The sequence below is a fragment of the Mytilus trossulus genome, chromosome 12 (genome assembly GCF_036588685.1).
Source record: "Mytilus trossulus isolate FHL-02 chromosome 12, PNRI_Mtr1.1.1.hap1, whole genome shotgun sequence".
Taxonomy (NCBI): Eukaryota; Metazoa; Mollusca; class Bivalvia; order Mytilida; family Mytilidae; genus Mytilus; species Mytilus trossulus.
In genome coordinates, this window is record NC_086384.1 from 46,411,011 (window position 1) to 46,425,355 (window position 14,345).

The following is a 14,345-nucleotide window of genomic DNA, read 5'->3' on the forward strand; positions in this document are numbered from 1 at the left end:
TCAAAGTACGACGAAGTTAACGTACACATATTGTATAATGAGATAAGAGAAGCTTATAAGCATGTGGTTTACCTATTCTGTAGGAATCTTCAAGTGTAAATGGTACCTGTAGATATATTTCTATCTATGCAGATCTAACATTGTTGAGCTGAATTTTAAATTTATATACTACTATTTAAGTTTTGGTTTAAGTCATTAGGTTATTCTAGTATGAAGAACGCATGTCTTATACACTTATAAAATAAAATAATCGTGATGTGACTGCATGTTAAATATTATAATCTTTCGATGAACAAGAAAAATAGCTTTTCTAATTATACAATCTTAGATTTTTTTCGCCTATTTTCTGTTTAGGTGTAATACCGCCCTTTGTTAGGTATTGGTGGATTCTGCCACAGGATTGTGCATGCATCTAGTGTTGGTAGGGCCATAGGCTAGCCTGCATTGCAGGTGAATAGAAAGACGAGTTAGTAGTAAGACTTTTTGCCAGTACATAGCCTTTACACTATTCAAGACTTCTGCAATGTCCCTCGCGATAGCACACGGTAACCTATGAATAATTGTAAAATATATTTCCGAGCTGCAAGGGCCAAAGTAAGTTAGTATGTTGGCCCACCGCAGCGTGAACATGGTCTTGTACTCACTAACCTTGTCCAAGCTATGGAAAAATAACACGAGTCGTTAGTCAAGAAAGGCAACCTAGTACGAAGGCTTTGAGAAAAATTGTGCACATCCTGCTGCAAGCATGAAATTTGGCATAGGCCTTCCTCAACTATTACTCTTTTATTTCAGATAGGGAGGCATTTGAAAAAAACGTCTCACTTTCGGTAAAATCCAAAATGGCGGACCTCATACTTAAATCAGCCCAATATCGAAGGCTAGTGTGTAAAAATGTGTTGTTATCATGCTACTATCTTAATAATTGGTACAAACCTTTGTTTTTACTGCTTCTGGATAAAATGAATAGATTAGATGTCTTTAGAAACCCTACTTCCGGTTAAAATCCAACATGGTGAACATTATACTTAAATAAGCTATCTAGAAGTAATACCTCCAAATCAAACAGGTTAGATAAGGCTCGTTAGTCATGGCAGACAACTTATCGAGAGGAAGGATACCTCGAGAACAAAACAGGTCTGGGGTTGAGTGCCACCAACTATCTCGCCTTGTAAAAATATTCACAGCTGCAGAAACATTGACGAATATGAATACGTTTACCGACTCAGTAGAGAGGGTCTCTTCAACAATAACACATGTGACGCATTTCATGGAAAGCGGAATCGAAGCTACAAAGCAGATTAATCTTCTGACATATAAGTCAACCTCCATTCTAGGGACCTGGAATGTAAAAACAATGTACCAAAGTGACAAAGCAGCGATCATAGCAAATGAATTGAAAAGTACAAAATTGAAATCCAGGGATTAAGCGCTTGCTACTGGTGAGACTATTCTATATTCTGGACACCAAGAGGATGGTTGTCCACGTACAGAGTGAGTTGTAATGATGACGTGAAAGAGCAATGATATATGGCAACAAGAATTAATGCAACAAGAATAGAACGAATGTCATATAATCTAACTACCAACTATAAAGCAACATTAAAGAATGCAAACATCTTCTGACATCAGACTCGGACTTCTCTTTAACAGAATTTTAATGTGCGTATTGTTATGCGTTTATTTTTCTACATTGGTTAGAGGTATAGGGGGAGGGTTGAGATCTCACAAACATGTTTAACCCCGCCGCATTTTTACGCCTGTCCCAAGTCAGGAGCCTCTGACCTTTGTTAGTCTTGTATTATTTTTATATTAGTTTCTTGTGTACAATTTGGAAATTAGTATGGCGTTCATTATCACTGAACTAGTATATATTTGTTTAGGGGCCAGCTTAAGGACGCCTCCGGGTGCGGGAATTTCTCGCTACATTGAAGACCTGTTGGTGACCTTCTGCTGTTGTTTTTTATTTGGTCGGGTTGTTGTCTCTTTGACGCATTCCCCATTTCCATTCTCAATTTTATAACAGAGGAATTGCACAAACAATGAAAATTTTAAACCCAATGTAAAACGGTACTCTTGTATGGTCCAGAGACATGGAGAACAACTAAAACAATGTTGTCTAAACTACCAAGAGTCACCAACTATTGCATAATGAGCATCATGAACATCAGATGGTTTGACTAAGTTAAAAAAGAATACCTATGGAAAATAGCTGACCTATAACATATTGAAATCAAAATCAAGATAAGAAAATCGGTATTTGATAGGCAACACAAAAAAAAACAAAAAAACACAAGAAGCAGAATTTTAAGACAGGCACTTAAGTGGAAACTTCAAAGAAAAATAACAGAAAGAAAGACAAACAATCTAATTAAAATATAGATCTCCGATTTCGTTATTACATATGTAGTAACGTAGTATATAACGAAATCGGAGATCTATATTTTAATTAGGTTGAAAGACAAAGAAAACATATATTTGATATAAATCAACGAGGATACAACTGGAACACTTTTGATAGAATAAGTTGTACGAGCTAGATGGAAGGAGTTCGTGAATGGATTATGCTCCCCCGAGGAGCCAATGGCCTAAGAAAGTAAGTATGTAAGTGAATCTTTGTTAAATTTGAACTTTAAAAAAAACTGTGCAGGCTTTATCTTTGTTTTGAATATAGGAATACTTGGCATGAGTTAAGTTTTATCCTTTCCAGTACTATAGAAAAAATAGAACATTTCAGAGCATACAAAAAAAAAAATAACCATCACAGGAACTAACCTCAACAAATGTTCACTTTTTGAACCTGTGTACAAGCTTTAATTACCATGTAATCTCAGATTTCAAAAATATTCTATAGAAACACTAAGTAAAAAATTAATGGTGCTTTGAAAGACCCAAGATATATAACAATGACAAGACATGTTTTACTGCAATGATATGTAAGATTAATTTCCTTGAAACTCAAATTCAAGGGAATAATTTTTTCTACCCTTTTATATCTGCAACAGGATATGACATACTATGATTTGGTGATATTATACCTTTATTATTCGACATTTTTTGGTCTAATGGCGTTGACTTACTCCACCCATATGCTACATGATTTTCCAAAAGTTGTTTAGAATTGTCATTGTTGCATTAAAGGAACACTAGGCCGTTATTTTTTCGTGATTGTTTTACATTGTCATATCGGGTCCTTTTATAGCTGACTATGTGGTATGGGTTTTGCTCATAGTTGAAGGCCGTATGGTGACCTATAGTTGTTAATGTCTTTGTCATTTTGGTCTCTTGTGGACGGTTGTCTCATTGGCAATCATACCATATCATTAGTTTTATATATACTAGTTGTCAAATTCATGATTACCGGTTTTACTCAAATTTTCATATTCAACTTTTTCAACGGTTCTATTCTAGATCTTGTTTTCGCAGTTCTACTGTAGAACAGATCCGTCAATAGCTGTCTGCAGTTTTCAACGGTTCTTCATTGGAGACGGTTCTCGATACTTTACAACAGAACAGATCCGCTAAGAGCTATTTCTTCATGATCGACAGTTCTACGCTAGAACTGGGTTTCGTAGTTCTTCCTTAGATCAGATCTATCCCCATAATTTATGACAGCTCTATCTATTTATATAATTATCTATTCATTTAATGAAAATTGATTTTTTTTTATTAAATCTCTTATTTAATTAATTACTTTTATTATTTATTTATATTTTTCTTATTCATTTATTCAAAGCTTTTTTTTAAACCTTTGTTCTATATAATTTTACAAACAATATAAATGGGATATTGTTTCGTTATTATTTTTTTTTATTTTAGCTTGATATTTACCAAATTATCATGGTTACCTGTTGTGATTATAGTTATGTTCTAATTCGCCAAGCTTAACCGAACATAAATTATTTAGTCAATAAAACTCAACACATGTATACAATAGGAATGAGCTCTCCTTGTGAGTAGCACACTTATACTTTATTTTTCTTCAAACAACAAAACCATTTCATATATATTCATATTTCAATTGTCATTCAAACATCCATCTGCATCAAATTACTCCTAGTAAATCACACAATTTTCTCAATATAACAAAACACCGTATCGGGACTCCATCCCACTAAAAATCAAAATCAACAACAATCTACAAAACACAATAAATACATTATTATTACAATATATCTTGATCTATCAAAATGGGTGGGGTGGGTGGGGGATGTGTATAACGAAACGGAAGATATGCTACTCTGTAAAAGCAGAACTTCGAATAACTGGTTATAAAAATATCTTATATTTATAATGAGATTCTGCACGAGAATCACGATCCTACCCTCGTACAAACAGGTAGAATACCTGCATTGCGACATACAATAGCCAATCAAATCATACAATAACAAACCAGGTATGCAACCATGTGCTCATCAACACGTGTTGAACATAAACAAACACAAACAAGTCATGTGCTTCCGATACTATTAATAAATATATTTATGTTCTAATTCGCCAAGCTTAACCGAACATAAATTATTTAGTCAATAAAACTCAACACATGTATACAATAGGAATGAGCTCTCCTTGTGAGTAGCACACTTTCGAAATGACAAAGTAAATAAGAAAAAACTGGTATGAAAATTACAAGCCAAGATTCTTAGTAACGAGTAGTTTTTCAGAAATATTTTCACGCACATATCCGTCTTTTGCTGTATCTGAAGACCATCTACCGTGTTTCTTAAATATTCTATCTTGAATACCAGCAGCAGCCGCAGCTGTTGCTCCACCTGCTCTTAAACTATGCAAACCAAATTTTGATTTGTCTAATCCCAAAGATTCTAAAGCCTCTAACAGTACTTCTCTGGCTCTTGTATAAGACAAAGGCGCATGACCCCTTAGCACGTATGTGTTAGTCTTTTTACGATATAAAACTGATCTAAATATGAATTCTACAGAATCGTGATTAATGTTCGCTTGGTTCAAGTATGTCTCTAACATTTGGACTGGACAGGTAACCGAATATGTTTTGGAAATAAAAACATGAGTTCCTGCTCTTTGTTGGTCCGTTTTGCTTTTTTCGATGAATAAAGACATATATAATGAATGAAATGAAACATCTGACCTTTTTAAATTAACTAATTCTGAAAATCTTAAAAATCCGGCATAGCTAACGAGACACATACATGCTATTCTTCTATGATTTAAAGTACTATTTGTATTGCCGTATTTCAAAACCAGTTGATTAAGAATATGAGGAGTTATTGGTTCCTTCTTGTTTACAATGTGATGACCGATTGACCTTTGTGTACCTTCTTTTACGGAAGTACAACGAAAAGAATCACAAGGATTTACATATCCAGCTAATTTGTGTGTCCATTGAATGGCATAATATGCTTCATCTATCTTTGCAGAAGAATTATAATTTTTTCGTAAGTGAATCAAATATAATGAGACATTGTAATCTGATGCCGGTAAAGGCTTTATATTAAATAAATTACACCATTTACAAAAGCTATTAAATGCATACCTGTATTTCTTTCTAGTATTATCAGCTCTAGAATTTAAACAATAATCTGGAAGACATTTTGCAAGATTGCTAAGAGCTTCATTCTGTGGTATTTTATCCTTAGACCAACGACCAGTACTAAAAACATCTGCAAAACGTATAAATAAAATAAACAAATAATAATATTATAAAACTTTTTTTTTTTTTTTTTTTATATATCTCATATACATCGTACTATTCACTAGACCTTGCTATATCAACATATATAGCCGTGTCATACATCTTACTACATGTATTCTTGCTATATCAACATACATAGCCGTGTCAGAACCAAATTTGCAATACAATGCAAATTTCACATATTGTAAACAATTAACAATATGTACAAATAAACTCGAACATCATTAAGTCGCTTTCATCTTAATTGCCAGTATATCAGACTTAAAATGCTTGGTACCAAAAATGGAGTTTTTATTCTGTCCTTGAACAAATATATTCTGACCTGATGAAAAATCAAGAACTTCTATAACGTAAGGTTGAAATTCCAATCTTCTATTAAAAGTCAAAGACCAAAATGCCGATGAAGGCCATTTTGGAACGATCAATGTTCCCTCAGCTCTACAGAGAATGAGATGTTTAATACTTTTAGCCACTAAACTTATCGGAGGAACCATCCAATTATTTTCCATTGTCCAATTTTGAGCAAAAGCGTCAATAGCAGTGCTTCCTGGATTCCAAAATTTTGAGTTGAACCTTTTCAGTTTTGTATTATGAAAATTGGCAAATCTATCGATTGTGTAAGGACCCCAAATTTCATTCATGAAAGTAAAAAACTGAAACGAGGTTTGCCAGTCATCAATATCAACCATTTTAGATATGAAGTCAGCTTTGAAATTTTCACACCGAGGTATCCAAGTAGGACACAACGTGATACCCGACCTTGTACATGTTCTAAAAATATCATAAGCTAAATGTTGTAAATGCAACTTTGTACTGCCTTTATTGATTATATTTACACAATTTTGTTTGTCTGTATGCCATTTAACTATTTTACATTTCAGATCGTGTTCAAACGAATTCAACGATAACTGAATAGCCCTGAGTTCACGCCAAGTGGAACTCAATTTTTTCTCATTTTCATTCAACATACACTGAAAAATCTTTTCATTTGATTCAACAGTATATGCACCTAAAGCTACATTACTTGCATCTGAATATATCATAATTCTCGGTAAAGAATCATTCAATAAACGCTTCTCATTAAGCTCCAACAAGTTTTCCTGCCAAAATTTCAATTCAGCTAATACACATTTTTCATATACTAAATATAGTTTTGAATCCCACGTTTTTCTGTTTTCTATCGCGAAATATATATGCCTCGTCATTAAATTTGTGACATTACCCATAACTGGTGACATTGATATAATTCTTCCGGCAAATTGAGCCAGCATACGTGCGTTCAATTTTGAAAATGATTTTAGTATAATATCAAGAGAATTTTTAGTGTCTTTAATTCTGCGCTCTGGCACCTTTAAAGTAAAATCTTTAGAATCCCAAATCAATCCTAACCATTCTAAACACTGAACCGGTTCAAAAATTGATTTTTCTTCATTGACAATAAATCCAGCCAGTTTAAGTGATGACTTTACAAATTCAGAAGTATCTTTACAATTTTTATAACCTTCATCCATGCCTAATCCATCGTCCAGATAAAGAACAATATTAACACCATTTTCTCGCCAATACTTTACCATTGGTCTCAAACATTTAGTGAATATATAGGGGGCGCTACTTAAACCAAAAGCTAATACAGAAAAGCAGTAAAACTTGTTATTCCAGGAAAAACCTAAATATGTTTGTTGTTCTTTACAGATGTCCAAATGAAAATATCCAGATTTTAAATCAAACTTAATTAGAAAATGATCTTTTTGGAAGAATTCCATTGCAATTTTCCAATCTTCAAATTTTACCTTGTTTTTCAAAACATAGAAATTCAATTCACTTAAATCTAAAATCAAACGCTTTTTACCAGTCTTTTGTGTAGCAACACTGAGAGGATTAACGACGAATGGTTGAAATGGTACTTCTAGAATACAGCCATTGCTAATTAGCCCAGTTATCGCTTCATTTACAAACAAACTATTTTTTAAAGCAGATTTATTATTCCGAAATTTCACTGGAGGGGGTTGTTTCATAAATGGAATTATATAACCCTTTTCAATGGTGTCCAACACAAATTTGTTGGCCCCAATGTGTTTCCAAAACTCTATATGTTTAAATAAGCTTGATTTTACTCCTTTGGCGTTTTTTGAAAAATCTATATTATCAAAATATTTAACATGTTGAAAGAGAACATTACTATGACCAAATAACATTAAATTGTCAACAAAAGAAATATACTCATCTTGTATCTTTTCACTTTGACAAGTTTCCAAAGGTTGGTTTGTTTGTTGCTTTTGGGCAGTTTCTCTTGAAGTGGCCAGTTTGGTGACACTCGTAACAGGTGTCGTATGGGGTCGCCTCGCGGCGACGGAACCTCGGGAAGGGCTGCTGAGTAGCGTTGTAAGGCTGATAGTAACTGTTACTAGTATCAGTAGAGTTGGCAGGTCTAGAAACGGTGGCGGACGGTTTTGAGTAAGGTTTTCCACGGGTTTTCTTTTCTTTGATTGTCTTGAGGGCCCTGCTTTCTGCTTGCCGTAAGCGTTTTTCATCTTCTGAATCTGATGCCAGGTCATCACTTTCGTATTCTCTGACTGTGGACCAGCCTGCTGGCGACTTGTCGGCAATTCGAATCAATTTATTCCTCCTGTTGATTTTAAGAATAAGGCCCGATATCAAATTGGTGCTAACGGAATCTTCCGCGGATGTACGCTTCTGAAGTTTCTGCAATTCGGAAACTATATCTGAGTTGAAGGAGTATTGAATCTGATTCCCTTCCCCCTTAAGCTTAACAGACACCTCTTTCTTCAGCTTCTTAGCTAGGGAGTCGTTCCCGGAGACTAACTCGTTCTTCAGAGAAGAAATCTTACTATCAAAATAAGATGTAAAAAGTTCAAAAGTTTGATCACTTATCCTTGGTACAGAACTAGACTTGGCACCTGAATGTACTGGTGGCTCGTGCAAAAGCAAAGTGTCCTCGTCGTCTGAGTGGTTTTCGGTCATTATGTGTATAACGAAACGGAAGATATGCTACTCTGTAAAGGCAGAACTTCGAATAACTGGTTATAAAAATATCTTATATTTATAATGAGATTCTGCACAAGAATCACGATCCTACCCTCGTACAAACGGGTAGAATACCTGCATTGCGACATACAATAGCCAATCAAATCATACAATAACAAACCAGGTATGCAACCATGTGCTCATCAACACGTGTTGAACATAAACAAACACAAACAAGTCATGTGCTTCCGATACTATTAATAAATATATTAATGTGCGCGACAACATTCACATAATAATACTAAACCAATTTATGTATCATCATATACGATTGTAAATGTCAGGTAAAATCGGACACGGAAAACACTCCCACATAAAGTAATCAATAAAACTGCGTGACCCATATTTGGTACCTGTAAAAAAAATACATCAAATCTGAACATCGATCTGAGAATATGTTTCTGGTATTTTTTTTCTTAATATTTATGAAAATGTTAGAAATATATTTTCTCATTGCTCAATCATCATATATACACATAAATATATAGTTGATTGAAAATTAATTATAAAAAAAACGTGAAACAAGACATTATCAGCTGAACATAAATCATTATATCTTAAAAAGAAGATGTGGTATGATTGCCATTTAAAAAAAAGCTCCCCAAGAGACCAAATGACGAATAAAGATCACCATACGACCTCTAACAATGAACTTAACCCATACCACATGGTCAGCTTAAAAAGGTCCCGAAATTACATAGGATAAACAATCTAAACGAGAAAACTAACGGCCTACTTTATGTAGAAAAAACAACACTGAAAAACAAATATGTATCAAAGCAACAAACAACCACCACTTAATTACAGGTTCCTGACTTTTTAGGAAATGTAAAGCATGTGATAAAACTGCATATATTGGCAACTGTTCTGGGATTCTTGGAAACGGTATTTGATCTTTAATTTTTTTTTGCCATTTTGATTTATCTTTTCCCAAGGTACTGAAGCCTGGCATTGTTGCAATTCAACAATATCATTGCTAGTGTAAACAGGGTCACATTCCACGTTGATTTCCTTGAAAAATGTTTTCTATTTTATTTCTATAAATTGCAAACCATTGGAAAATTATATTTGCTCATAACTATAACATCTGTCAATGTTAAGTCAAATATATCAAATTACATTTAAGCGATTTGTTGGTAAAATCTGACATTTCACTGTCATAGATAAAAACAGTATGAATCGAACATAGTTGTCATATTTCAGCAGTATATTTTGATGATATATACCTGCCTATCTCCTAAAAGTACCACATGCCATCTATTGTCTATAAGGAATTGATTCTTTTCAAGGTTTGCACAAAATGGTGAAAACAATTGACAATATTCCTAGGAGTTACGATTTTTATTATTAAATGACTGAACTTAGTGTTGATGTGCTCGAAGCATTATTCTAAGTTACTGTTGATAAAGTTAAATAATATTGTATACTACTCCCCGTAAGTCATTCAAGGCCTCATTAGTAATAATCTGCTCATCCCTAATATAACCTTGTATTGTCAAATATTTTAATTTCTGCAAAGAATTTAAATCTTGGTTATTCACCAAATATTAAACCGACTAAAGATATTATTTCAAGAAAAGTTTGGTTCAGTTTTTAAGAGAAATTATTATAATAATGGCCGATTTATTGATTGATTGCTGTATGTTTTATCTTATCAATAGCAAATATTCAAAACGAACACGTCACCAATAAAATATTTGACCTGAAGTTATGAAAAGTAGTTCGACCTGGACGAAACATAACATTTCGACTGCCACTAGAAAGAAAAGAGTATGTTGATGATGGCAATGGAAATACAATTTTGCATTTGGTAGGGTTGTTGTCTCCTTGACACATTTCCCAATTCCATTCTCAATTTTGTGTCACAATGGTACTCTTCAAAACATGTTGCAAAGATTTTTTAACTTGAAAAGATCATGACACTCCTCTACACGTTATCAGCATGTATGTTCTATCTGTTAATACTCTAAATAAGGCTATATCTCATCCTTTATTAACAGGGGATAATGTCATTGTTGCTTAAAAATCGAAAGATATGATAAGGTTTTTTACCATTCTTAAATGAGCCATATAGACGCCTCAGAACTACCCTGCCGGAAAGAAGTTCCCTTGACCCAAAAGCTAATGAAGCTGTTAAAGATTGCATTCTTTTAAAAGTGTCTTTTCGTCTTTATAAAGATTGGAACTTTTTTCTAAATATTTTCTAAGGCACCAACCTTCCTAACAATATTCATTCCTAAAAAAATCTAAGAAAAACAACTTTTATTCCAATAAAATCAGAAGATCAAGACAGGACATGTTTACAAAAATGAACGTTATTGTCCTGTTGGTCTTCTTATTGTGTTTTCCTAGGCTGGATCACATCTGCTTATTCTTATATTGGAGAAATACTTTTGTAATTAGAATTACTTAAATCTATGAATGTCAATGAATGATTACATTAACGCGATAAACAATCAATATTACTACACCCCCTCCTTTCATGTTCAGCTATTTATTTTAGTGTTGTAATTAAAGCTGATGGATTCTTCAACAATAAGGATAATTTTATATAGAACCATATGCCTACTTACCTACTGATTTAGTTTCATGTTATCGAAATAATAGTTAAAAGGATGATGATTCCATGCTCATCTTTTATGCCTATTTGTGACAAAAACATGGTCAGATCTTTAGAATACAAATGGCTTCTTTAACAATAAGGATGATTTTACATAGAACTATATGCCTACTTACCTACTGATTTAGTTTCTTTTTGTCGAATTAATGCTTAAAAGAATGAAGATTCCATCATTATCATACATGCTTACATGTGACAAAAACATGGTCAGATCTTTAGAATGCATCACTAACAATAAGGATAATTTTCTATATTTTCTCTATATAATCAGTTACCTAGTTATTCATGTTATTCTCTTTTTTTCTATTCTTGTTTGTCAAGATAATTAACAGATGTGAATTTATCATATAGACATAGAAACATGTGGTATGAGTGTCAATGAGACAACTCCCCATCCAAATAGAAATTATAAAAGTAAACCATTATAAATTATGTCAATGTACGGCTGTCAACACGGAGTCTAGGCTCACACCGAACAACAAGCAATAAAGGGCCCTAAAATTACTAGTGTAAAATATAATGTATACTTTCTTTTGACGAAAACACGTTAAGATATTAAGAAAACAAGTATATTCTAGAACAATTAGGATAGTTTTAAATATATTATCACAGAAAAAAAATTATAATGTGATTTTTTGTGTTCTTTTTTCATAATCGTTTAAATATTTACATATTGTTCAACTCTTTTTTTTTCAAGATGAATGAAAAAATGAGCTCAGATTGTTCACATTAAAATCAACACCACACTTTAATTAAGGGTCAAACTTAGTATTCACTTTAAAAAAAATGAACTCCAAGGTTAATTAAAAAATGGAGTAATGACAAAATCAAACAATTAGTTATATCACCAAACAGAACTTATTAAAAAAATGTTACAATTCGCCTTTTGAAAGGCATTTTCAGACGAAAATGATAAGTTAAACCTGGTTTAATAGATAGCTCTATCTTCCTCTTGTACATCAACTGTTTACATTTCCGTTATATTGGTAAAATTAGGTGAACAACTCAAAATGACAAATTAGTAAGCGAGATAGATATCGGAAGCCAGCGGCCTCAACTGTATAATTTGTCATACAAAATACAATGAAAGTAAGTCAGGCCACACCACAAAATACGTTTTTAGTAAAAATGTCATCATTATAATGGATATTTTACAGTATATTCGAGAATACATTAGTTGTATGTATATGAAATAAATTGACAGAATAAGTAAGCTACAAGGTTAATGCAAAACGGATAGTACCTTAACAGTTGGAAAAATCAAAAGCTCACACATCAAAAGAATGGATAACAATTTTCATAAACCTGACTTTATACAATCATTTCCATATGTAGAAAATGGGGACTTAAACCTGGTTTTAAAGCTAGCTTAACCTCTCACTCGTATGAATAAAATAGAAATTATAGGTAAAATGTCAAAAATAGGGGTACATCAGTCAACATTGTGTTACAATCTTAATCATTATGAAAACATACAAGTATTTCAGCAAAGAAAAAAAAGACATATAGACAAATCACAGACGCAAAATGCAAAGACAAGAATACAAAACATGACCATAGCACAATACACCAATGCCAAGATTTATAAGAACCAAGCAACGACAAGAGGATATAACAAACAATGGACCATAAATATAAAATATTTTTTTACACCAAAAAAATGCTAAATTTTCAGATTATAAATCTTGGTACCTTGACAACGAAATAAAAAAAATAATGTCTGAGTTTTTAGATTTCAACACTTGCTTACTTTACAACGAAATATAACATACAAAAAGGTTTCTGTTTTCCATTTTGTATCACATGTTATTCTATTGTATTCCTTAAATCATACTTTTTCTGATTGTTTTGGTGTTAATACTTTTCAACTTAATAATTTGATAACCAACAAAAAGGTGTACAGATTTTAGCACTTGTTATTCTCTTCTCTTCCATAAAGCCCATTTTTGTTCTGAATTTTTGGTGTTAATACTTTTTAACTTGATTATTTGGAAAGGGTTTCATTTGAGTGTCATTGATGAGTCTTTTGTAGAATTATATAAAACAAAAATGTCAGATTGAAACACTTGATAATTTACAATGGAATGTAACCAACAAAAATGTCTATGTTTATATTTTAAACACTTGTTGATCTCTTCTGTTCTAAAAAACAAATTTCGGAAATTTTATTTTTAATACTCTTAAACTTGGTTATTTGATTTAGGCTTTCATTTGTTGCATTGGAGTGTCGTTGATGGGTCTTTTGAAGACGAATCGCGCGGCTGGACTTTCAAAATATAAGCATGATATTGTTGGTGAATCTTAAACGTTTCCTTAATATATAATTGTTTTTTTCTTTAGTGTGAACCCTTAACAAAGCCAGGATGGATGGTTTAATTGATAATTAAACTTAGATACATCTTATTTTTCAGAAACACTAATCTATATAAAAACAAATATCAGAAATCTGTAATGGGAGATTGAAGGAAATTTTCAACTTAACACATTCAAAAGAATTTTATTGAGAAAGTAAATATTTTCGTCTTTTTTCTTTATTACGTGTTTTCTGTATATAAATTTACTCTCATAACTATACTTGTCTTTGTCTTTAATTCTTCTGTTAGTTGTTTCGTGTTTTTGAATTTTTGATTTTGCCGTTTGTCTACGGACTTTTTGTTTAGAAGTTTTCTCGAAGTTCGGTATATTGTTATTTTACTTTTGAAAAGCATGATAATTGCATTTATTTCTTTTCAGTCATTAAAGGCACATGTTATTCCATGTGCTTCGTTCAACTAAATATATTTTGTTATGCAAGGGAAATTCAGTTATCGCTACTGAGGTGTGAAACACTTATAAATTCAAAATTATAAATCGCTCGTTTGTCATAGATTCTTGTACAGATAACCACTATTATTTTCTTCTTCTTCTTTTTAAATTTTTGTCAGATATATATTCGGAATCCTCGAGTTTTATTCATGAAGTTCTAATAAAAGTTTTGACTTCTTTTTTTTCTTAACTTAATATCACATTTGT

General features: G+C 32.4%; 1 protein-coding gene across 1 annotated transcript; it reads right to left on the reverse strand.

Annotated features, from left to right (window-relative positions):
- Positions 1-7,903: 7,903 nt before the first annotated feature.
- LOC134692508 (uncharacterized) lies at positions 7,904-8,650 on the reverse strand. The gene has a single exon (XM_063552965.1). The coding sequence runs from the start codon at positions 8,648-8,650 to the stop codon at positions 7,904-7,906; it is 747 nt and encodes a 248-aa protein (XP_063409035.1).
- Positions 8,651-14,345: the final 5,695 nt, after the last annotated feature.